At 30.1% G+C, this 27,153-nt stretch overlaps 1 protein-coding gene across 1 annotated transcript; it reads left to right on the forward strand.

The window, feature by feature from the left end:
- The first annotated feature begins 1,398 nt into the window (after window positions 1-1,398).
- LOC136983449 (uncharacterized) lies at window positions 1,399-25,181 on the forward strand. The gene is made up of 31 exons (XM_067280185.1): window positions 1,399-1,503; window positions 4,417-4,638; window positions 4,715-4,842; window positions 4,912-5,029; window positions 5,098-5,273; window positions 5,344-5,484; window positions 5,549-5,642; window positions 5,764-5,915; window positions 7,036-7,125; window positions 9,316-9,393; window positions 9,464-9,587; window positions 9,697-9,797; window positions 10,002-10,068; window positions 10,136-10,233; window positions 10,307-10,361; window positions 13,807-14,028; window positions 14,105-14,232; window positions 14,301-14,418; window positions 14,487-14,662; window positions 14,733-14,873; window positions 14,938-15,031; window positions 15,153-15,304; window positions 21,397-21,489; window positions 22,126-22,203; window positions 22,274-22,397; window positions 22,507-22,607; window positions 23,942-24,008; window positions 24,077-24,174; window positions 24,248-24,302; window positions 24,924-24,956; window positions 25,063-25,181. Exons 1-31 carry the CDS (start codon window positions 1,455-1,457, stop codon window positions 25,179-25,181), a joined length of 3,492 nt encoding a protein of 1,163 aa, XP_067136286.1. The 5' UTR covers window positions 1,399-1,454.
- The last annotated feature ends 1,972 nt before the right edge of the window (window positions 25,182-27,153 follow it).

Raw genomic sequence — 27,153 nt, forward strand, 5'->3', positions numbered from 1 at the left:
GTCGTACGTCTCACCCCAGAATATCGATTGTATTTCTCTTAATCAATTAATTTTTATTTACATTCGATATTTTTGAGACATCTATTGGCAAAAAAGTTAACAAAATAATTAACTAAAAACAGATGGAAAATCGTAAATAGTTACAAAATACCACATTTACAATTTTAATTAAATATTTATTCATTTAAATAGTTTGATCTGTTTTATTAATATTAAAATATTAAAAAATTTGAATGCATAAAATGTTATTTGTCAATTCATATTAATAAGTAATTTCTTGATATTTATATTCCGCTTTACGACCTCTCGTTTTATGACGTTCAATTTTTATAATTGGTATAAATGACATATTTAAGTATTCTATACAAATAAAATGAAGTAAATAATTGTTTATTAATTACGATTATCATTAACATAAGAATGAAAATAAATAGTATTGATATGAATACAAATGAGAAAACTTCAAATCTATCCCGCTAAACTAGTCTGAGAGAGAGAGTTTACATAAATAATTATATCACTAGTATGGGAGAGTCCTTGGGACCAGCGGAAGTGATGAACCCAGAGAAGGATGAGAGCGTTGGCTAGAGCAAAGTGCAGACTGTGTTTGTACTAAAACCAAGAAATATTTAACATACCAAATGGCCATATCCTTGTCCAAAGAGCAAAGATATTGAAAAGATTCTGAGTATTAAAAGAGGTAATTTAACAAAATGTTCTCACTGAAAAAATAAGAAAATACGAAGAATATTTCGTAAATATTTGCAATTATATTCTAACATTTATATAAATCACTCGACTCCCAAGTGAAGAAGAAATCTCTAGGCAAGTTGATCCGAAAGATATGGAATTTAAACTTAAAATTATGTAACTACTCCGATTCGACGTATTTAATTTTTATCGAGATTAGTACAAATATGCCTATCCAAAAATACATTTAAGGTGTGCGAGACCGACATATACATTTTTCCTGTATAGCACTAGCCTGATTGAATGATTATCACCAGTCGTAGTTACGATAGAAATTATTTTACAGAAATTTTAAGCGACATGGGATCAACTTTAAAAAGATTTATAAAGAAATACTATACATAAGAGTACCTACAAGTGAAATTACTAATTAATTATAAACCATAATAAATTTATTATACAATAGGAAATTATAGTCTTTATACTACCTGTAGACCTGTAAAATATTTATGTCTGTAAAACACATTATTGTTATTAAGTTATTTACGTGCAGTACTTTTTAAAAATTATTTAATATAATTTTTTCGTTCGCAATTTATTTTAATGACGATTATAACTAGGATAACTGATATGTGCATTTTATATCGCGAGCAATTTATCTATAAGACGATAAAAATATTCTATTGTCGTAAAAGATAGCGTAACGCCCCCCTTATATACGGATACTGAAAAAACAGAAGCAATAAATTGTGTGGAAATTTACAATGTCAATCAAATTATTTTCTATACTTTTCATTTGGATATTTATACCAGGTAGGAATTTGTTTAAAACAATGTTTATATTAGTTATATATACTAACTTTAAATTGATAAATATTCTGCTGATAACTGACATTAAGCAATAATTTGATTTGTATTATTTATAAATCGTAAAGATAATATATACAGACGTTTCTAAGTCGAAAACTAACTGCCCTACCCGTTTTCGGGAAGAAAACATACCAGAAGAAAAATAATCCTAATAATAAAAAACACATAAATAGCCAATAACATTAATAAATTAATACCGATAAAAATTAATTTAAAAAGTGTTAATTCGGGACAATTTATATAATATTAAATCTGATTTCCACGGGTAAAATCTATTCGTAAAATAAACCTTTCCTCTAACATATTTTTAAAAATGCGAAACACCAAATGTCTAAAAACACTTGGTGATTCCACTAGATTCTCAATTGCGAGCTCATTATTTTGATATAAAATCTGACAAGTCGACTGCAAATGATCATACAGGGGACAGTCAAAGACGAAATTCGTCATTGTATCCACCGCTCCACACTCACAAGCGGGTGAGTCAACTAGTTGAAAACTAAAATTAGCATGGCCAGTTAAAAGCTGACTTGAAAAATAATTTACAGCAACCCAGATTACCCGCAGTCTGCCTGCTACAGTAGGAAAGAAGGATGCAGTGTGCCTACCTCGGGATTCCCCTTCCCAACGTAAATTTTAAATATTCACTAATTATTTTTTAACCATAAATATAATTTTACGTTCTAAACATATATCTGACCTGAAGGATAGAGAACCGAGATCGAAAGGGATTCTATGCCGAATCAAATACTTAATATAATTAATGTTTTATGCCATTAATTATATCATTTCTTAGTCCACGAGCATCCGCTGGGGACAAACTCCACTGGATTAGGTCTTTGAATCGAGGGCGAAGGGATTAGAAGTTGAAACATAAGTAATTCCGTAGTTTTAGAAATCTGTATTCTTTGGTCCCCGGGTAGTAGGGTAAATATAAGACCGGTGGTAGTATGATTGTAAGCATTAATTATGATAGTGGAAGCATATCCATTTGTCCTCTTGAAAAGTTGCAACGGACGTCCGTCTTAGTTCATGCTACTTGTGATAATATTCCATTTTTATTACTATAATTTACTATCAGTATACGAGATGTTTCAAAAAGTAGAGTCGACCCAACAGGAAATAACAGAGGAGTTTTTGTAGAGTAAGTAACGTATAAAAAATGTTCTTGTATTCGCTACGGTTTAGTAAAGACAGCGCTATAAGGGTTGTTGAGTATTCAGTTTTTTACCCCATTTTTGCTTGTTGCCGACTCGAAAACATTGGCGACGATATGGTGAGCTGGCAACACGAGAGAAAACGGTGGTCTGGCGGGTGTTCAACGGAATAGTGAGCACATGGAATTCGTGTAGTTCCTTTCAGAACCCAAGTAATAAATCGGATAACTCTATTAAAGTGTGTTCAGTTTCCTTTATTACAGCTACCGATACAAGGGTATGTGATCATTTTAATTATTAACAATTGAACAATAAGCAGATACTCGTGCATGATCGAGCATGATCAGGTAGTCTGTCAAAACAAGCCGCCTGACAATATTTGATAATTAATTAATTACTCTCTGCTTTTTAACGAATGCGGAATGTTGTCAAACAATTAATACTGCGGTAATTTGGCTACAGCGGCATAAATTCTATGCGCAAGTTATTCCTTGTTTTCTACACTTCGTCCTCATACAACACCGAATAAAACGTTCAGCGGTGTCAAAATCGAAGAAGAAACTTCATTTTCGTAAAACTAAATAACGATAACCAACTCAGAGTTTTTGCTCTACATAATGTTCTTTATTTCCTACCCTATTGACCTTACTTTTCGCAACACCTGGATAATACTATACATGCACATATACAGTATATAGAATGTTTCGTTTATTCAATCCACCGGAATAATTCAAGAACTTGAACTCAAATTCTACACACAAAAGAAATTTTGTACGGAAATTGTAAGACTTTAAGACAAAATGGCGCTACAATCAGTGAAAAACTGTCAGTTTCATTTACTTGAATGGAAACTACCACTTTGTATTGCATATATTGATTCTACACAAAAATAAACATCTGTCTAAACATTTTCCGAAAATGTACTTATTAGATGTTATTAGTGTTTGAAGTTTTATATTTGGCCGCCAGAGTGCGCGCGCGCCTCTGTGAATATCTGTGAAGTCCACTGAAAAAGGATGAAAAATGCTGAAAAAATCATTAGGAAACAATTATTCGATAGAATCATTCTTTTTCTTCTTCGGATAATGAACTAATACAAAAAGCTTGTACCAGTAAGTTAAAACCCTCAAAAGTGTCCATAAAGAGAAGAGATTGACCTCGATACCAACAAATAGTTTCATAATATTTTAAGGCATTTTACATTCTATTTACAGTGAACTTTACAGATATTCATAAACGTGCACGTGTGCTGTAGTGGATACATAAAACCTCAAAGTTATAGTTGTAATAAGTGCATTTTTCGAACAAAATGTTTCATCTAAAAGTTTGTGTTCTACATAGAATTATAACATGCAATAAAATGTGGAGGTTGCTGTTGTGTAGGAAATTGAACCTGTTTTTACTGATTACTATCAGTAATCAGCGGCATCTTGTGATCACCTTAAAGTCGACAATGTTGGTGTAATGTAGTTTTGTTTTGTAGAATGCGTATTTTTCGACTTCAGTGAATTAATAAAGATTCGCCCCCTGTATACATATCTACTCTAATTTTTATTATATATAAAATATAATAGTCTACATAAACACTACTTTCAGTCCTGTACTGATAAAATATTAGGTGTTGATTTTAATCAACACTTTATAGAATAAGAAAATACATATAAATTAATCTGTAATAGTTTACTTTTTATCCAAATAGATAACTTGAAACCAACCGGAGGAGATATAAATATACCAAAATGGCCAAAACAGATAGAAACTTTCATTCGAGTCGTTGTCGAAGAAAGCGACGAAGAATTGCAAATAGAAGTATATTACGACAAGGAAAACAATTCGATCGCTGTAATTACGGGAACAGATGCGGAATCCAGAGAAATCAACATATATTCATTCGATAGCGACGAATGGATAAATATTAAACGTATCCTTTTCTCGGATCATTTACTTAAATGCATTCTTCGCTCAAATATTAATAAATTATAAAATACAATTTTCAGAAACTGAATGCCAAGTGAATCCAATACCGGACAGAAAATCGTCTATAATTGTTTATTCCATTGATAAAAATAAAAGAAAACTAATTGCGGACATCGCTTCACTTATCTTTTTCGATCCAAATGTTAAGGTAAAACAATAAAATAAAATAATTAATACGAAAAAAATTATTTACTTTTGTTTATTTTCTGTTTTTCAGGCAGAAATAGCAGATTTAGCCACACTAGAAAATGGTATTCCAGTTCAAAAGTGGGAGACCCGTAATCTTAACATTACCCAACTAAATGCTGAATGTAATTTAACTCACAGTTTAACTAGTAAGTGCGTACAATACCATTAATTTCCCTGTTTAAAGAGCAGTTACAAAAAAGTTTGATCGTTTAAGCAACTCACTGGAATAATCCGGGATATAAATCCTGCGACGATAAAGAAAATCAACCTTGCGGCCAGATTATATTAATGGAAGTCGATTGCTATAATAAGGAAGAAGACAGAAGATTAACTTTCAAAGCCGAATTTTTTAATACAAAAAATTATATATCCAACAGAGAAGTTTTCCAGGTAAACACGCGGAGTGACGACTCGAAATACGTTTCAATTTTATTTCTATTTAATTATTTATATATTAAAGCAACCGGAAGGAATTTACTGCGAGAACAAAAAGAGTAAAATAGGATTTCCTCAATTGCCGAAATATTTCGCTTTCGAATTCGAGACTTACGATTTACAAGTACAAGAACCAAGTAAAGACGTGTGGAATTTCCACCAAAGGGTTTGAAAAAATTTAATTAATTATTACTCGTAAGACCTTTTTTAAAACTGTAGAACCTTTACAGATTTGGTTCGATAAAGAAAACAAATTAATAAGAAGAGACGAATTACAGCAAAATTTCGAAACTACAACCACAATTATTCAGGATTATGATAGAAGTAAATATTAATCTTCTTACCAATTTAATTAGGTTTACTCTTTCGATTTAAACTGTAAAAAAAAAGTAGAGAAACAACGTATTAGAAAGAGAAGGATCGAACGAATTCTTGTTTTATTCAGGGATCGTCTATTCGATTGAGAAGAAAACGAGAAAGTGCAACCTGTGGAATTTAACGAATGACGAAATAATGGAGAAAAGTACGGTACTTCCGGGAGAATCGTATCCATGGTTTCCGGAATCGTCGACAAAAGAACCACAATATGTTGGACAGGTTAGTATCTCACATACTTAAGCCACTTGATATAGTAATCATCGGAAGGGCTGAGCTAAATTGTGTATTGTGTTAAGATTTTATAAAAATAACAAATAACAACATTGTTTATTAAATCTGATGGTCACTTTATCGAGAGTTCTATATATATGAAAAAACAGGAGAAATTTATCCTCAAAATTGTTTCATAATATTCTGTATAAATTTCATTATTACATCTCAGGGCTAATATTTCTGTGTCCGAATCTGCTTATAGAATGGACATAAATCAATACAGTTTCCTGTTGTAATTTACTCACTCGTATAATTTCCTGTTGCAGTGTAGCAGGAAATTATGCAAGCCAATCATTGAAGTGGTAAATACAATAAAATTTTACAGTTTATAAAAATTAAAAAGGTTAGCGGAATCTGTTTAAAAAGGGGTCTATTTAAAGGTTCTTTAATAAAAGTGTAATTCGTTGTGACAATATTTATATTTTGTTGAAAATTACTCCGAGACGTGATGAAAGGAACGGACAAAATTAAAGTATCAAAAGATATAAATCGAGTGTCTGATGTATAAATAAAATTATTCTAACATTCTGGATATAATTTAATTTGGCCTAATAGCTGAATATTTTTTTTATCTTTTATATTTTTAATATTACAAAGGTACTTTATGTGTACTGTATCAAGAATTTTTAATTTTTCCAGAATTTTTTAAAATCATTTATTATGTGTGGGAGAGAGAGAGTAAATTGAAAAACCGAACGAATAATTTTATTTATTTTCCTGAACTTATTTTAAAAAGTATTAAAATAGTTAATGTTTCACATACCTGTGTACTTTTTTCCGAACTATTCATAAACAATTAGACGTAAATTTTCATTTTCAAAATAAAAATGATCCAAAACAGCAACAAAATATATTGAAATCCCATTTAGCAAATTAGATATTTTAAAATAAATACGCAATTAATTCACAAATTATCTTATAATTAACGACGAATTAATTTGAAATAAAAGAGCTAAAAACATTTTCGAATAATCAATTGTATTTTAATTACTTTTATCATTAAGTTTGATTACGTACTCTCAATTAAAAGAGTTAATTTAATTATTATTGTAAATTTTATTTGTAGAGAAGGAAACACGATTTAATATTCGAAGTTTGGACGAATCGATACAAAAAAGACGATTCTATACTAATTGCTGATTATTACTTTTTGAGTGTAAGTAAAATAATTTTATATTTACAGTAGAGCGTCGATAAGTGGAACGTCGGTAAGTGGAATGGCCGGAAAGTGGAACGATTTTCAGTCGGACTGTGTCGTGCTGAATCGAATGTTTTTGATACTAAATTTACTTCTAAAGTATAATTTTCATGTTTTTTATATTCTTTAATATATTTATTTTGTTTGTACAAAATGCAGAAATAATTTTTAACGATACGATAGCCTCGATGATTATTATAAAAATTTTCGTTAGGCTTAAAATCGACGAAAATTCAACACGAAGCGACACGCAACGGAGAAAAATTCAACAGGAAGCGATACGCAACGGAGAAAAATTTGAACATCGGACAGGTTAATGTATTTTTTCGTACAAAGTCGGAAACTGGAACAAATCATTAACTGGAAGGACCCCAGTCCCCAATTGGTTCCACTTATCGACGCTCTACTGTAATTATTAATAATAATTGTTTATATATAAATGTATACGTTCTTTTAATGAAATGTAGGCCTACTTGTAGCATTGGTAACAATACCAATACCAACAAGAAAGCATTCTTATGCCTTTGGTAATAAAATAGATTATTTCCGAAGAAAAAGTTCTCCCGATTTCAAAAATCACCTTCGAATTTTCAGATTACATAAAATATAATACAAATACAGAATAACGTATTGATATAGTGTGTACAGTACATGTACAGTACGTGCAAGTCATGATCTCGCAGGAATATCAAAAGGCTCGCACCAAAAGAGATGTTTGTTCATATTAATGCAGTATTAATTTGTACTTAAGTTTTATAACACACGGTAAAATGAAAAGAAGATAAAATAAAAGAACAAATGAAAAGATGCATCACTTGTCTTTTCGACCATTAACAAATCAATGAAGACTGTTTCCAACTTCGGAACAAAGCTCAGTTCCGGTTTAAACAACACGTTCAATTTAGAAACTTGGAGTATAAATATCAAGTTTCAGCTGTTTGTTTTCGTTTACTGAAAATACTTCTAGCGGTTTTTATTCCTAATATTAGTGGTGTTACATTTACAGATACCAGATGTAATAAAGGCTTCGATATCCGAGAATTGTGACGTAATCTGATATTTCCTTGTTGATTTTCGAGACGTAAGCATTGGAATTGACGGAAGACCTTTGATTTTTGAATTTGAAAATCATATTAAGCAATGTAATTTTGCTCGACAGTTTTTCTTTATACGCTGAATGATTCATTTATACTTGTAATTGATACTTGTCTTCTGTATTTATAGTCTGTATGTATATTACTATGGCCATAAACATCTATTATGAAAACTCTATAAAACTTAAGCAAATTTCTGCAATCTTTTGCTACTGGGATCAAACAATTCTTTTTTTTAAAAAAGTAAAAAAATATGGATACATATATTATCTGTTTTCTTCTGTTTTGCTTCTTTCTGGTGTGTTTTTCAATCCAAACGAGTCCAAATTTGTTTGGTTTGCCTTTGATTTGCATTTAGTTAGTTACTAGTTTGAGTAAAACTTTGTTTAGTTTCGTTATTTCGTTAATGGTATTCTCGTATTTTCACTTACACGCTTCAAGTTATGTACGCAGTGTTTGTACACAAAACTTAAAAAACTATGTACAAATAATAATTATTGGGAGAATTATAAGTAATGAAGAAAATACATTTTATTACTTTATTTTACAAAAAATAAGAATAAATAAAAATACTAAGATCAGACTTTCGTTGTTTCTTTTCTCCACGCACCATTCTTCTTTTTACCACGCACATTACCGCCTAACACAGAAATAAGCGGTGTAGAACAGCTTAGTTTAGGGCAATGAAACAGAGCACTTACAACAGTTGAAAACTTGAAAAACAATGTTTATAACTGTATTAAAAAATCACGTCGTTTGAATAACTTGTTGACGGTATGACTTCTAAAATTATAAAAACGATCTTTATCTCATATCGGACAGGCTTAAATTATTGACATGTTATTTATTGAATGGTACGTGTTATAAATGTAAATTATTGACAATGGAAAAATGTTTTAAGAACTAAATTGAGTCCATAAATAAGGCCACATCAAGAAGTGATTTTAAACCAATATCGTATATGATTGTAGTAATTATTAATGTATTCATATTAATTGTTTTCTTAAGTAAATTTCCTAACGTCACAATTGATTTAAGGATCTATTTTATACAGGAAACGGGATTAGAAGACAAACAAGTAAACATGTTTACTCCCGCATTTTTAGAAATAAGAATTATACAAGATGGTCAAGTAAGTATTACTTTAATTAATTACGATTATTTTTATAATTATTATTATATTAAAGATTAAAAATATTCAGTTTATAGCTTCGGCTTGGCAAACCATAAATAAATATAGAACACATCCCGTGGAATGGATGGCTTTTGACGTTTCGGAATGTTTCGAAGAGACAAACAAACGGAGATTATCATTAACCTTATCCGGTAAGCGTAAATTTTTAATTAAAAATCTTCCGCCTAACAAAAATTTTGCAGCTGGAAATTAAGAGTCGATTTATGAAATTTAAATTTAATTTTTTAACAAATAATTTAGGCCCTATAAAAGACACCGGCACGGATGTAATTGCAGAAAATCTACGTTCTAATCTTCTGAATTTATTAAAAATATCACCATTAAGATTTGGTGTACCTCAGGTAACCAACTCATTCAGTAATTTTTCAAAATACTCCATTAATTATAATTAATAATTTTAAATTGTAATTAGACAGCTACGTTATAATGCATTTGGTTTCATAAAATAAGGCAACGTTATACTAGTAATTAACTAGGTAGTACTTGGTCCTTTGTATTGATAATTAATGCTTAATTAAACGTAAAATATACTTTTATATTGGCAGGTTACTTACGTTAACGACGAATCTATTAGATACTCTTTAACCATTAGCGAGCGGCCTTACGCATTGGGTAAGAATTCTTTTAATTGAATAAAAGGAATATTTAAGAAGATAAAAGAATTATTCACGTTTTTTAGGGTTTGGAAAGAATACAAAAGAACCTTCATTAGACGAGATTTATGAAACTTTAAAGGATAACGTTAAAAACGGAAATGTTCGATTTACATTGCCCAATGTAAAGAATTTCGTATTCGTGATTTTTATTACTTTTTATTAGTGTTTTTAAAATAATTATTTATTTCTTTCAGGGAAATTCACTAAAAGCAATTGATATAATTGATGCAAAAGACAAAGATAAAAATGGTAGAGTATAAATATACTATTAATTATAGAGAACCGCGCTGATAATAATTTATTTCCCTTGTTTGTTCGGAAAGAACACGGGACCAAAGCATTACTTATTGCAACAAGTTTTATTACACTTTAACGACGATACGAGACACTCGAAATGCATATCGTAGTAAATGTGAAATAAAGTTGTTGCATCGAGTCGAAATATGTTTAAAACTATGAAATACAACGAAATTTTTTAGTTTAATATTTAAGTTAATTTAGAATGTAATTAAAGTAGCCTATTCCCATTTCTATATTTATAAAGAATACATGTATATATATAGTTTTCTAATATATATATATTAGAAAAGTTTCAAAATTAGACGTCAAATTGAGGTAAAAGTGTGTATTATTCGGACGATCCAATGTACTTTTTATCGTTTGTCAGTTAGAGACACTTATTGTCATTGATCTGTTAAAGCATCACCAAAATAATAGTGTAAGAAATCAGATAATGCGCTTTTTTAGTAATACAAGGAAAAAAGAGAACGAATTAATTCGTAGGAATCAGTAAAAATTAAGTTGTTGAATTTATAAAGCGTAAAACCGACTTTGTTAATTGCATTTATAACTTCTGACAACAGAAGTAGAAGACAAAATTGGTAAATAATATGCAAATATTGTAAGTGTGACATTACACGAAATTCAAGTACAATGTCTTCCTTCCCCGAGTGACAGAATTTAACTTCTTTTTTCGATATAAATATTAGAAGTTATCTTACAATCTAATAACATATCCCGAACTACTGAACAATTGGATTTGGAGCACATAAATAGGTTTGGCAATATTTTGCAAATTAATTTAAAGAGTATGTAGAGAAAATGGCAAATTCTTCGACGCTTTACTACAATATGAAAACGTAGTTACAAAATAAAAGTTTATCTTCTGGAACTGATTGGTCAAGAGCCACTCATTTCTACAGCAGTTTTGGAAATACTTTTATATGTTAGATGTGTTAAATTTACACGATAAAAATAGAAAACTCAGAAATACGAGTAGAGAAATTTGTATAACGTTATATTTTATAACTGTAGACATAAATGCAAAAATTTGTTAAAGAATGGAGATTTTCGTGTCTGATCGAATCCGTTTTAGAAAATAACCGAGGGTAAGTTTATATAAACATCAAGTGAAAGAGGACAAAGTGCAAAAAGTAAACGAATAGAGATTTTAAGTTGAAGAAAAGCAGAAAAATATTTCATAAAGTGCATCTCTATTCGTTTCCTATGTTAATATAAAAAGAATATTTGAAAAATTCCATTTACTTTACGTATACGTATATTTATTCGAGTGAATCTTTCTTTACAGTATTTAGAAAACTGTGGTTTACATAAAGTATAAGTTATAATAATTTTCATTCCATTCAATGCCAACGTCATTTTGGATCCAACAAAACTTTATCGTAATTCTTTTGGTTGTGATGCGAAAAAGCAATTTTTGGAGTTTTATGGACAAGATAAACGAGAACCTCTATTAAGAACCTCCATTTATTTTGAGCACAAATGAGTTATATTCAAAATAAAGCTTACGGAATTCCCCACGATTTCAGTATTGGAATTACAACAGAACATAAAATTAGAATAGAATTATTTTAAAATTCCACACTTATATTGTAATAAAAATATACAATGAAGATAATTTGAAATTCAAAGAGTTTGTTCAAGAATAGAAATGAAAAATTTTTAATAATCACAACGACATTTCAGAAAATAATATCGCCCGAAACTTTAATGAATATTTTAAATAAAAAGGCAAAGAAGAGATTAAGAAAAAGAATCTTCTCTTTTAGTATTTAAATAACTTAATTAAAAAGTTAGCGTTAAATAAAGATCGAATCAATGAGCAAAAAGAAGGGAAATCTGCAATAATACTTCAAAGTGGAAAGCGAATGCCACAGAAAACTTATTAAACGTTCTCAGTGTATCTTAAATAATTCATTAAGAATTTAAAAGACGGTTTTAATATTTCATTTTTATAAAAGTATTGCGAAATAATTTATTAAAATATTCTGTGTCTTGTGTAATATAAGAAATATGGAGATGGGACGAAAGGTATTCTCGAGTTTTCAAATTTTTTCAAGTAGTTTTATGAAATAATTAATATGACGAAATTATAAAAAATATCCATAAGTTGAAAAGCAGAAGAGAACGTTCCTTTCTTTATACTTGGTTGATGTGATTTGAAAAAATAATTTCGTTTTTCTGTAAATCTAGATAGATATTGAACTGTATATGTATATAATGTATTCAAGAATTTGATATTAATGAGGTAAATCATTACAAATTGAATTATACTCTACTAAAATATAAATAGATAATATTCTTCTCTTCGAATTTAAATTTTTAAATTTTTAGTTAAATAAAAATTCTTAACAATAAATTTATAAATTTATATTAATATTTTATATTCCCAAATATTCAATTATGAAGTATGATAAACCAATCTTTATTATATTACTTTATGTTTTTATAGTAAAATTTTAGTTCGATCTTCATTTAAAATTATTTTACATATTTTAAGAAAAGTTTACTTTATTTAAATGAAAATATATCTTATAATATTTGCCCATTTATTAAAATAATTACTATAATTAAAATAACTCTTATTCACTAAATATTATATGGGATGTAATTAGTACAAGTTAAATATATTATTAGTTCATATCAGTACTTACGGCCTTACTATTATCGTATTCGTTAATTATGTCTGTCGAAAACAATGCGAAATATGTAGGATAGTTTTAAAAATTAGCACAAATTCTCAGTCAAAATTAATGAACGAAGTAGGATGAAAACAGTAAATCCACTCCAACATTCTACACAAAGGTTTGAGACAAGAAGGTCTCGGAGAATTGTTCTAGAGTTTCGTCCATGGTCCCTTCTTCTCCCGATCGGAGTTTTAAAAGTAATGCCTTTACCTAGTCTCTTCGTGACGTGTGATGTCGACCACTCGTTTCCACTTCCGTCGCTTTCTCGTCACACCTTTTATCTCCAATGGCAGATGGTAATAAGCGATTGAGAATGCCGACCGTTGATATATTCTCTTCTCGGTCATACGTGACGTATTACATTCTCGGCTAAATTTATTTATCTATTGTATTCGATTTCTTCCTGTAGATAATAGATTCGTCATTTACTGACGAGAGACGCATTAAATCCTCAATTGAATATTTAGTTTTTTTAAATAATTTTCCAAATATTTTCTACTTTATGTAAATTCAAAATCAAATACATAAATTAAACATTACTTACAGTATTATAAAATGAGATTAATTGTCACACGAATATCAATTATTTCGTGCAATTTTGCAATTGTAATCTATGTAAAAGTAACTATTTCTTGAACATACGTTTGTTGTAGAATAAGAAAATACATATAAATTAATCTGTAATAGTTTACTTTTTATCCAAATAGATAACTTGAAACCAACCGGAGGAGATATAAATATACCAAAATGGCCAAAACAGATAGAAACTTTCATTCGAGTCGTTGTCGAAGAAAGCGACGAAGAATTGCAAATAGAAGTATATTACGACAAGGAAAACAATTCGATCGCTGTAATTACGGGAACAGATGCGGAATCCAGAGAAATCAACATATATTCATTCGATAGCGACGAATGGATAAATATTAAACGTATCCTTTTCTCGGATCATTTACTTAAATGCATTCTTCGCTCAAATATTAGTAAATTATAAAATACAATTTTCAGAAACCGAATGCCAAGTGAATCCAATACCGGACAGAAAATCGTCTATAATTGTTTATTCCATTGATAAAAATAAAAGAAAACTAATTGGGAACATCGCTTCACTTATCTTTTTCGATCCGAATGTCAAGGTAAAACAATAAAATAAAATAATTAATACGAAAAAAGATGATATTTTCATTTATTTTTTATTACGTAGGCAGAAGTTGTAGATTTGTCAGATCTTATCAATGGAATACCAGTTCAAAAGTGGGAGACTCGTAACCTTCAAGTTGCGCAGTTAAACGCAGAATGCAATATAAATCACAGTTTAACCAGTAAGTGAATAAAACACCATTAATTTCTCTATTTAAAGAGCAGTTACAAAAAAGTTTGATCGTTTAAGCAACTCACTGGAATAATCCGGGATATAAATCCTGCGACGATAAAGAAAATCAACCTTGCGGCCAGATTATATTAATGGAAGTCGATTGCTATAATAAGGAAGAAGACAGAAGATTAACTTTCAAAGCCGAATTTTTTAATACAAAAAATTATATATCCAACAGAGAAGTTTTCCAGGTAAACACGCGGAGTGACGACTCGAAATACGTTTCAATTTTATTTCTATTTAATTATTTATATATTAAAGCAACCGGAAGGAATTTACTGCGAGAACAAAAAGAGTAAAATAGGATTTCCTCAATTGCCGAAATATTTCGCTTTCGAATTCGAGACTTACGATTTACAAGTACAAGAACCAAATAAAGACGTGTGGAATTTCCACCAAAGGGTTTGAAAAAATTCAATTAATTATTACTCGTAAGACCTTTCTTAAAACTGTAGAACCTTTACAGATTTGGTTCGATAAAGAAAACAAATTAATAAGAAGAGACGAATTGCAGCAAAATTTCGAAACTACAACCACAATTATTCAGGATTATGATAGAAGTAAATATTAATCTTCTTACCAATTTAATTAGGTTTACTCTTTCGATTTAAACTGTAAAAAAAAAGTAGAGAAACAACGTATTAGAAAGAGAAAGATTGAACGAATTCTTGTTTTATTCAGGGATCGTCTATTCGATTGAGAAGAAAACGAGAAAGTGCAACCTGTGGAATTTAACGAATGACGAAATAATGGAGAAAAGTACGGTACTTCCGGGAGAATCGTATCCGTGGTTTCCGGAATCGTCGACGAAAGAACCACAATATGTTGGACAGGTGAGTACTTCATATCCATGAAATTTATATAAAAGTTTTAATAGAAGAAAATAGATTTTAATCATTGACTTTTACAAATTTAAGAATTAAACAATGAATATTAAAAAAACATTAAATTATTACAGGTAAAATTAAATTTACTTTTTATTTGCAAATCGAATTATATGCTAATATAGGGTAGTAATTTTCATAAATATTGTCACAAGAAGTTAAAATTTTACTGAGTAATTTTGATTTACTGAAAGTTTTAATTTTGTATTTTATATATTATTGTGAATAATTTTATTGTACTTCGCCAGGAAATTAGGCAACTAAATTGTTACTGATTTGAGTCCATTTAATAGGAGATTTAATACTGAAATCTATACTTGTATATCTAGAGCAAGACTTTTCTATTTAAACTTTTACCCTTTTACCTGAAAAAAAACTTTACGTGGCCGCGGTATAGGCAGGCTATATAAAATCCCATACTGATAATAAATCGTAAAATAGTTCATTATATTACCATTTATTAAAGGCAGATAAGGAGATGGATGAGCTTATGTACATTTACGTAAAGAATAACGTTTTTGTTGAATATTTGATACTGCAGGATGCGAGACAGCCTCAACGTTTTTCAGTTGATTGACATTTTAATTTTATAATCATTAATACTAAAAATGCCGTTTCGCATAAATATGCAGTAAAAATTGAGTTATATTCCCTTTATTTAGTTACGACACCCCCTTTGGGGTCGAGACCCACAGTTTAAGAATTCCTGATATAAAATATGTAAGTTCGCCGACCTTTAGGGGGGAGTCGTTAATCCCGCGACAGGATGGTCTAGGGTCGTTCGCGTGTGGGTGTGAGGGAGGATGACACAGACAATAAGTGTCTCACAAAGAAACTCGTTTATTTAAATATAAAACAACTCACACTATACACAGATCGTTACAAAGGTGAACGTTCGAACGTTTTTGTGCCGATGTGTTTCCTATCGTCGCTCGATAGAAGGCCCCGGGGCAGCGGCTGGTGCAGCGACTCGTCGGTTGGCGTCGGCGGACCTTTCGATGGACACCTTGGAACACCTCTTGTCTCCCTTGAAACCTCTCGGAAAAATCCCTTGTCCTTCCAATTCGGCGATTACTTCAATCTCTCTTTTTCGTATTGTTCGTGTTGATTGGCTCCACGTCCTTCCTTTCTCTCTTCTCGATTGGTCCCTCGCTTGTTTCCAAGCGAAAAACGACCCCTGTTCGAGTCACGAGAAAGAACCACCTCGACAAATCTACTTGACACCCTCCGTTTACTCAGGATGGAAAGAATTGATGGAACTTTGAAACTTGCGCTCATATTTTCCCTATTGTTGTCTAGTTTGAGAGATTTTTGAAATTCAATGCTTTGATATGAAGTTTCTTTTTATAATTAACTTTTCCCTTTTTCCTAATTTTAATGATCTAAATTTCGTATACGAGCGACTTGTCAAAGGTCCATCTATACTGGAGGACATTCGTCTACAATCATTACTCATTACAATTATTGCGTTTTATTTTACATTAGGCCTTTTTGTCTTTCGACATCTTTCTCCTTTTTTTTATGCGTCGCGGTTTCAAATGACTAACGCGTCAAACCCGATCTTAGATCGGTTTTTGTCCCTTTTAACAATGGACGATTTTCTACATTCGTTTTAACAATCTTCTAATATAAATAATTAATGTTAACCCGTTTTTGGGACTTCACAAATACAGTATTACGAAAAAGGTTTTATGATAAATGCGATTTGTTTATTATATATTATATTATATATATTTTATTAATATATAATATAGTTTTAAATCTAAATAAGTAAATAAATAAAAATAAAACACAAAATATATGTAACACCTTATTTACATATAGGTGTGTTTACATTTGCCACTTCTTCTGTGGCAAATGTAAACAGTGGAATGATATTAATTTATTTGTAGTCGCAAAATTCCTATTGGCGATTAATTTTATTTTACTCTAGAAGAATAAATGGCTCCGTACCAATTGCCAAACTTTTATTTCGATCAGAAACAAATTTCAGTAATTATCGCCATGACACAAAGTTTGTTTCGTACGCGGCTTTTTTCCAAATAAGTTATTCCAGAAAACAACGTATAATAATTATGCATATTAAAAATGTGTTATAATTATAGAATATACGAAAAATTAGAAAAAAGGCCACCGTAAACGTCACGAAAAAATAAAAATAATTACGTGATTAAATAAAGAGAAACCATTCGTTCTTTAAATATACTCGAGGAGAATTTCTATCTATATTCGGTTTGTGATGTCTGACGTCGCCTTCCGACCTCCAGGAACTCTCTCCATCTCTCTCTATCCATACACCGTTCTTCTTTAATCCCGTTTCCACTACGCGCTAACTTTACTCCGTCGTACCTACTTTGTCTGGGTGTTCCTCTCTTTTTCTTCTTTTGTGGAATCTATTCCATTGACATTGTCGGGAGTCTCTCGTCACTCGTTCTTTTCGCATGTCCAAACCAAATAAGTTGTTTCCTCTTTATTTCTTCCAAAACCGTCTCCTTCAATGCCATTACGTCTTTGATTCTTTTATTACTTATTCTTTCTCTTTTTGAGATTCTGTACGATCTTCTCAATGCATCCGTTTCAACCGTTGTTACTTCTCTCTTCTCTTCCCCAGTCATTCTCCATGCCTCCGCCCCGTATAACAGAATGCTTTTAACAATAGCATTATATACTCTTTTTTTTCTTGTTATTTCTTCACTCCACCATATTCCATTTAATCTTTTGACTGCTCTCTTACCTTGTGCTAATCTTGTATTCATTTCTAATGTATTTCTTCCATCTTGATAAATTTGTATTCCAAGATAATTGTAATGTTCGCATCCCTCAATCTTTTCTCCTTCTTCCACTTCCGTGTCTGTTTTAGCCCCTCCTATGCATAAATATTTCGTTTTACTCATGTTTATATATAAACCTTCTTTAAAATATTTCTCTTTTATTTTTCTTGTCATGTATCCTTGATCATCCTTATCTTCTGCCGTTACCACCCGATCATCTGCAAATTGCAAACATTAATTTACCGCTAATATCTATTCCTATATTACATTTCTTTTTCTATATTTTCAATACTTCTTATACGTAGATTTTAAATGAAGTTGGTGAGATACAACATCCCTGTCTTAGTCCTTTTGATACTATAAATCCTTCCGATATTTTCCCCAATTTTTATTTTCGTTATGGATTCTCTATATAATTCTTTAACTGCTTTAATAAATATGTTATTAATATTTATCCCTTTTAATGTCTCCCATAATTTTGATGTTGGGACATTATCGTACGCCTTCGTTAAGTCTATAAACAACAAATGAGTTTCCTGTCCTGTTGCTAATCTTTTTTCCATAATCTGTTTTATACAGAAAATATTGTTCATACATGATCTTCCTGTTCTGAATCCCCTCTGCTCTTCTTTTTCTTTTGTTTGATGTTCTTCGATTAGATCTCTTATTATTCGTCCATATAATCTATTAAATGGTGCTGTTACTGTAATTCCTCGATAGTTCTCACATTTTTGTTTATCTCCTTTTTTATAGATAGATATCAAAAAGCCAATTTTCCATTCTTTTGGAATGTCTTCTCCATTAAGACACCTTTCGAATAATATTGTTGTCACTGTAAATAATTTTTTATCAGTGCAACCAGAGGCGTAGTTCTATAAATCTTTAATTCTATTAATCTTTAAATTCGCGATACAAGTGAAATAGTCTCCGATCTTAAATTTCGAATTAATAAAATGTGATCTCAAAACTTCTTGAACTTATATAAACACGGAATGAAAACTCCATTATTGTTTTTTTACAGATGCATTTCGAGCTAGTTTAATTTTCTAGCTCTTCTTCAGCGCTACAAAATAAAATTCAATTATTGAATTGACAAAAACAACGCGAGTAGATAATATTTACAAAACAATAAAAACACATTTCACAATACCCTAAGGATCTCCACAGGTTTCACCGGCTTATTTTTCACACCTACACGGTACTTCTAGTTTCCATTTACAGTATTTTCACAATCTTAAAAATTACTTTAAGGGCGTATATCGTATTACATCGAAATAATGTTCATCATATTACACAAGTAATTATAAATTATAACTCTTAGTAACATTTTACAATATTATTTAAAAACATTTTTTTGTAAAAAAAAGTTTTGTCAAAAAATATAAATATACATACAGGTTTCCTTTCAGTTAAAAGTATGCTATTTTAAATGAGATTTTATTGGTCAAAGATGGGGCCAAAACTATATTGCCATTTTTAAACATTTAGAACAATTGTCATAAATATTAGTTATGTAAGGAAAGGCTTTATAATTTTTATCTTTTTTATTTTTTATATTAAACCTATTTTTGTAATATTGTGTGTGCCACGTTTTAAAAACTCTTTTGGATAACTATTGAGGATGAATTGATAATCTAATTCGTTTAATTCAGTTTTTCGTTCATATTTGCTGCTAGTTCTTGTATATATCTTGTATAGTTTTAAGATTGTGAAAATATTGTAAATGGAAACTAGAAGTACCGTATAGGTGTGAAAAATAAGCCGGTGAAACCTGTGGAGATCCTCAGGGTATTGTGAAATGTTTTTATTGTTTTGTAAACATTATCTACTCGCGTTGTTTTTGTCAATTCAATAATTGAATTTTATTTTGTAGCGCTGAAGAGGAGCTAGAAAATTAAACTAGCTCGAAATGCATCTGTAAAATAACAATAAACGAGTTTTATAACCTGAATAGCTGTCAGGGATTCTACAGAAGGATTTTTTCGGATTGAAGAGACATTTACTTACTTAACAAATAATACAGCTACCATTAGAAAATTACTGTATACTGTTTAATTTGAGTTTCTAGCATTCCAGACTGCTTCACAGTCATGAGGAAATATAATTATATTCCAGAATGTATTGTTGGAATCATAATTATGTGACGTGGGTTGGTTCGGTAAGGCTTTGAAACCAAGAGTGCCCGAAAATCAGTAGTCAATCTGTATTACTTCTTAAGATGCAAATAAATATATTTTCAGTTTCAAGCGTATAGTATCGCATTTTTACGGACTCATCATACAGGAACTTATAAGACAATATGGCTGAATTTAGACTTTAGTGATATTAGTTACATGAAATATCACTAAAGTCTAAATTCAGCCATATTGTCTTATAAGTTCCTGTATGATGAGTCCGTAAAAATGCGATACTATACGCTTGAAACTAAAACTGTAATAGAAACGGTCAAGAAGCTAGAATAGGAATAAATATATGTTATATTATATATATATATATATATATATATATATATACATTATTTACAGAAATAAATTGTATATAAATTCAATAAAAATACTTCAAGTTTGTCATGAATGTTATTTTATATTCTAGACCTACAAGTGGTATTGATTTCAGTATTATAGCCAGAATAATATTTCTATATCGCATTTAGTAGGCAGAATCAATACAATTCTCTCGTCTAATTTCCTGTTGCAGTGTGATAGGAAATTATACAAGCGAGTATATAAGTACAATAGAATATGTCAGAATCCACAACAGAAATAGAAATTGAAACATATAGTAGAATCTACTACAATGCTATTCAGTATAATTTTAACTTATCTTGACAATATTTAATTTAAACAATTGAAAGTGACTACTGTTTAAGACTAGTGTCAAAAGAAGAATACAAACTTTAAGATATAAAGTACAAATCTTATCATCTGATTGAGATAAAACTACACTTGCCATTCTGAATTTGATTATCTTAGCAGCAGAATATTTTTTTATATTTTAATTTTTCTTTATTTTTTACGGTTAAGAAAGTTAAAATTTAGATTTTTTTTTACAAATTTTGATGCATTCATTTCACAGATCGTCTTCAAAGAAATTCAGATATTAAAAAATAAATATTTACATTTTTTCGAATGTGTAAGGACAGTAAATGGGAAAAATCTATAAAAAATTAAATTAAAATTTAAGTTTTTATTACATTTGCCATTAAATGTAATTGTGTATTCTATCAATTAAAAGTATTGATTTAATTTCTATTGTAAAATTTATTCGTAGAGAAGAAAACACGATTTAATCTTCGAAGTTTGGACGAATCAATATAAAAAGGATGATGATTCTATAATAACTGCCGATTATTATTTTTTGAGTGTAAGTAGATAGTGTAAGCATTTTCTTTTTTTATAAAATTTTAAATACTGCATTATTATTTAAATAAGAGAAAAATATACTGTGGAAGAAACATTTTATTCATAAATGTGTTTGTTGACATTCCGTAATATTGACTGACAATTTCCTTTCATAAAGTACCAGTATATTGCGATAGTTCTTTTGTAATGATACTTGTACCGACAATGCTTACTTTTACTGAATATCTCTCTCTTACAGTAGAAACGATCGTTTGAATTAAAAATCGTCACCATGCTGTTTCCTTAATTGAATTTTTACGACTACATTGTAACTCTATCCTCCTTATCAAATAATACTCTTTGTATCGACAGTATTGAGTTTCGTGTGTTAATTGTTATACCGGAAACAACATCCGAGCTCATTTAGTTGTCCCAAATAGCCTAGAAGACTTAAAACGTTGTTCTGTATTTAAACTTTTGTATGTTATAATCGCTGTTTTTGACTAATATTATAGTTTTCATTGTTAAACTGGTTTTCAAAGCTTTAACTCTAAAATAAACCTATATAATTCTATAAATGAGTAATTTACGATATTAATTTTTTTGAATAAACTTTGTAATGCTATATTAATTTAAGGATCTTTACTATTCTACACAGGAAACGGGATTAGAAGACAAACAAGTAAACATGTTTTCTCCCGCATTTTTAGAAATAAGAGTTATAGAAGATCGTCGAGTAAGTATTACTTTAATTAATTACGATTATTTTTATAATTATTATTATATTAAAGATTAAAAATATTCAGTTTATAGCTTCGGCTTGGCAAACCATAAATAAATATAGAACACATCCCGTGGAATGGATGGCTTTTGACGTTTCGGAATGTTTCGAAGAGACAAACAAACGGAGATTATCATTGACCTTATCCGGTAAGCGTAAATTTTTAATTAAAAATCTTCCGCCTAACAAAAATTTTGCAGCTGGAAATTAAGAGTCGATTTATGAAATTTAAATTAAATTTTTTAACAAATAATTTAGGCCCTATAAAAGACACCGGCACGGATGTAATTGCAGAAAATCTACGTTCTAATCTTCTGAATTTATTAAAAATATCACCATTAAGATTTGGTGTACCTCAGGTAATTTCAAATTATTTAAATAATAAAATTTAACAATATAATTATACAAATTAGTTTTAATGATAATAGATAAAGTAGGAAGTAGGAACTTCATACTCTTGTATTGATGTTCCCATTGCATTAACTTTTACTGATAATACCTACAACTTCCGTTTCCAATTTTGGTCCAATCAATATGAAGACCTTGCCCTTCTCTCAGAGCAAATTTTTTTTTTGTTCAAATCGTGGAGTTCTTTTTGATATTGACACTCGTAGATCATATTTCCCATTCAACACGAGATTTGTGGATTTCAGACACACAACAGTTGAAAATCCTCAGTCACGCAATTAAGTTGAAGGATATTAAAGAAAAAAGTTTGCCCTTTTAAGCTCAACTAGAGAAACAATGTCGTTTCATTTAGGGAATAATTCTCTCTATTGTTGGAAGCCGATGCCATTTACCTTTAGATTAGATAGATTTTTTCATAAATCTAACGAGTTAATTCGTGTTGAAAATGTGTATTTTGCTGTATTAGCACCCTGCCTACGAATGTTCGAAGGATGCCGTCAATTTCCTTGTTGGTATCGAAGTGAATGAGTTAACGCTTTTCGTTTGTTTTTGGAACTGCCTTAATCTTGCCTCGAAAGATGGAAGTGGTTTTCGGCATATTCTGCATATTCTGTGTCGAAGTGCCATTTCAGTTTCATTGTGTTCGCAGAAGGGCGGAAAGCCCGTGGGTGGCGTACCCCTGGGCTTTCGCAGAAGGGCGCGCTAAACGGCGCCGAATTTCAAAACTGGTCGACTAGGCTATGGCTCGACACTAGCTTTAAAAACAACAAAGAGAAGAAATCTCTAAAATTTCCCGTTCCTTTGCTATGTCTGTATGTCCCCTAATGGCGGAATCCGCGGGATGGAAACCGTCGATACGGGCGATATCTGTGAATTCAATACAAGAAAACCAGTTTATTTTAATAGCGAATATTGTTCTGAAAGTCAAATGTAATTTTGAAAATCTGTACTTTCGCTACAAGACCATTTTACACAATAATTACAAGTAAGTTCATCTCTTTTGCTGTAATTTGCTCTGCATAACTTATAGCGAATTTACTGTACTGTAAATTCAGTGTAACAGATATACAAGATATTCGGTACCTCAATTTAAAATGAAGTACTGAAGTTGCGGAAGTATTTATACAACATTCGTGTGTACAGTAAAATTGAAATTCTGAGTTTTGACTTAAGTATTAACTATTAAATTAAGACTATTATTTAGTAATTTAACTAGGTAGTACTTGGTCCTTTGTATTGATAATTAATGCTTAATTAAACGTAAAATATACTTTTATATTGGCAGGTTACTTACGTTAACGACGAATCTATTAGATACTCTTTAACCATTAGCGAGCGGCCTTACGCATTGGGTAAGAATTCTTTTAATTGAATAAAAGGAATATTTAAGAAGATAAAAGAATTATTCACGTTTTTTTAGGGTTTGGAAAGAATACAAAAGAACCTTCTTTAGACGACATTTATGAAACTTTAAGGGATAACGTTAAAAAAGGAAATGTTCGATTTACATTGCCTAATGTAAAGCAGTTTTTACTCGTGTTGTTATTATTATTTATTAGAGTTTTTATAAAATAATTGTTTTGTTTTTCAGGGAAACTCACTAAAAGCAATGGAAATAAGTGATGGAGAAAGTGTACAGAAAAATGGTGAGATCAAAAATATGTTTTTATTAATTTCTCAATTTTTCTGAACGATTTAATGATTTCTCATAATAAAGCGCCGTGTTTTCGGCTGGTGATGAACGTTAGAATTAACATACTTAACTTAAAATCGTCATGACGCTTTTTTCCGTTACGAAAAATATAAAATACAAACGGCGGCTTCGGAAATCGGAAATTTTCACGAAATTTTTTGAACAGGGGGGGTTTGACTGAAGGTAAGAGGATGTTTGAACAAAACGTGGAGGGTGGCAGAATTGGGCCACTCACCCGCGGACGATAGAGCGAAGGGAGTGAAACGAGTGCGGTTGGTCGAGGAGATTTGGCCCCTCGCTGAAGGTTAAATCGCATGAAATTTTTCTTGCGAATAGTCTATATCGAGAACAAGTGGGCCATGAAACTGAAATTGCGTTTTTCCAATTAATTCGATACACAATTATACGTAATTTGAAACTGTTTAATTACAGCCTACTTAATTTTATTTTACTAAGAGCATTCTTATAATAATTAAAATTTATCAAATGCTAATTATATAAAACTTCAACCACATAGAATAACGGTATTTTAATTATAAAATTATAAAATAATAAATTTTACCTTATTTTTCAGAAAATGGATCGAGAAGTAAAAAGTATTCCGGAGGTAAACAAGCACTTCGTATAATTAAAATACTTAAACACTGAGCTTTTAATACAATGTATTAATTTATACATTTTAATAAATTTTATTATTATATTTCATTTTTCAGGTTCTCTCGTTGGTGTTGGCGTTGCCATGATGGTTCTTGGAACGTTGCAAGGGATGATTTTATTAATTGCTTACGTAAGATACAAGAAAATCAATCGATGTACATTTTGTTTTGGTTAAATTTAACCAATATTAAAAGACTATAAAATCAAATTTACGTGATTGTATAATATATAATATTTATATTAAAATATTTTAAAAATAAAGACTTTGTCTGTTTTATTACTATTCTTTATATATATATATAAAAAAAAAACAAACATTTTATAAGGAAAAGTTTTTCTTAATGGAAACTTTTCCAAGGACGTACTTCCTATTCTTACTATTGATTAAGCACATTAAGTGCTTTAAGGAATTTTGTTTAAGCCATTAAAAGGGAGCATTTTGATCCTCTTAATGGCTTAAACAAAATTCCTTAAAGAAGAAATCTTTCTGAATACAGAAGAAATTTTTCAAAGAATATTCTATATTTCAGTGAAATCAATTACAATAAGCGATCGACCTTCGTAAAAGTAGCGCACGCTTTCTGATTTAGAACAGGAGTAAAACGTTTTTTATGAGTTATTGAAGATGTTTCCACTTTATACGAAAACGTATTTTCCACCAGAAGAAAATTTAAAATGACGTTCCTAAATAAAGTCTATTGAAATTCTTTTCTTGCTTTTACTTTTCCGGCTGTTACGCATATAACACTGAAAAACATTGGAAGCAAAGTTGATCCTTCTGGATTTATTTGCAGATATCCACGTTTTGAGACTTCTAGAACCCCAAAAAAGTATAAAATACGGGAAAAATTTCCGTGTGTGTATGTTTGGGTTGGTGTGTATTTCGTTCAATGTCTCAGGTTGGTTAAGAAACGAAATTTGGTATGGAAGCTTGTGTATAAGGGACATTAATGCTATGAAATTTTGGTGGTTAAAGGTCGAGGGAATAGGAAGATAGAGGGAGGTCGTGTATCCTATCTCGAGTGGTGTCGTCGATTTTTATTCCCGGCTGTTATGATATAACAGCCGGGAAAGTTACGCAACTCGTTACTGAATTTTTTTAAAATAATAAATAATCATCAACCTGTCATATCAACCATTTAAAACTTTTGTATTTTGTCATTTCAAAGCATTATATAGACAGAAATATTCGTACAAACAACGTAATTACTATTTGACGATAGAACATAACTTTTTTGTTTATTCATATAGATTTTACTATGATTTGAACTTTGGGTAAAAGGAAAGAAATAGAATAAAGAATAAGATGTACAAAAAGAAATACAAATAGAAACGAAGAAGAAAAATAAGATAAAGTAATTTAATCACGTTTAAAAGATATACAGGAGAAGAATGATGCTGGAAATAGAAGCATGCGTGGGAAAAAGACTAAGGAGGAGGTAAAAAAAGGGAGAAACAAGAAAAAGAAGAGTGGAAGAAAGTAGAAGGGAGTTTTCACTCCCTTCTTCTAGCAGAATTCGTGAAGTCAAGAAAAAAATTATATTATTAGATAGATATTCAGATCTTTACCTAAAAACAAACAAACAATTGTTCACTACATTAGAAATTTAACGAAAATAATCTATAATTACATAGACTTTGATTGGCAATAAAGGGGGTGTAACGAGATATGAACTTTTAAAGATAATTTTTCTATAGATATATAAAGTAATTATCAGAATACATTTCCTATATAGTTAAAAGGAGTTTCAGATTTGATAATATGTTTAATCTCATTAATCTTTTAACAATGTAGGAAAGTAGAAAAGTGTTTTACCTAAAACATTATTTTCATATTATAAAAAAATGCACTTTTGTTTACAACTGGAAATATATTTTGCGAATTATAGTTACATTTAAATTCAACGAATATTCCCGCCGTCGTCCGTTTGTTCGTCCGTCCGTTCTCCCTTAATATCGAGAACGGAGTTAGATAGATAAAATACAAGACCAGATGTGAAATTCTTAGGGGCAGGAGGTCCCGATTAACTACGTACGAACTTCCGATGAAAAGCGGAAGTCGCGTTATTTCAATTCAAAATTTTCCCCTGAAAGGAGTTAGATAGATGACCGGCACGACTCTGTTGTTAAAGGAAAAGTATGATGTA

This window comes from Centruroides vittatus, unplaced genomic scaffold (assembly GCF_030686945.1).
Source record: "Centruroides vittatus isolate TY-2023 unplaced genomic scaffold, ASM3068694v2 contig_882, whole genome shotgun sequence".
Taxonomy (NCBI): Eukaryota; Metazoa; Arthropoda; class Arachnida; order Scorpiones; family Buthidae; genus Centruroides; species Centruroides vittatus.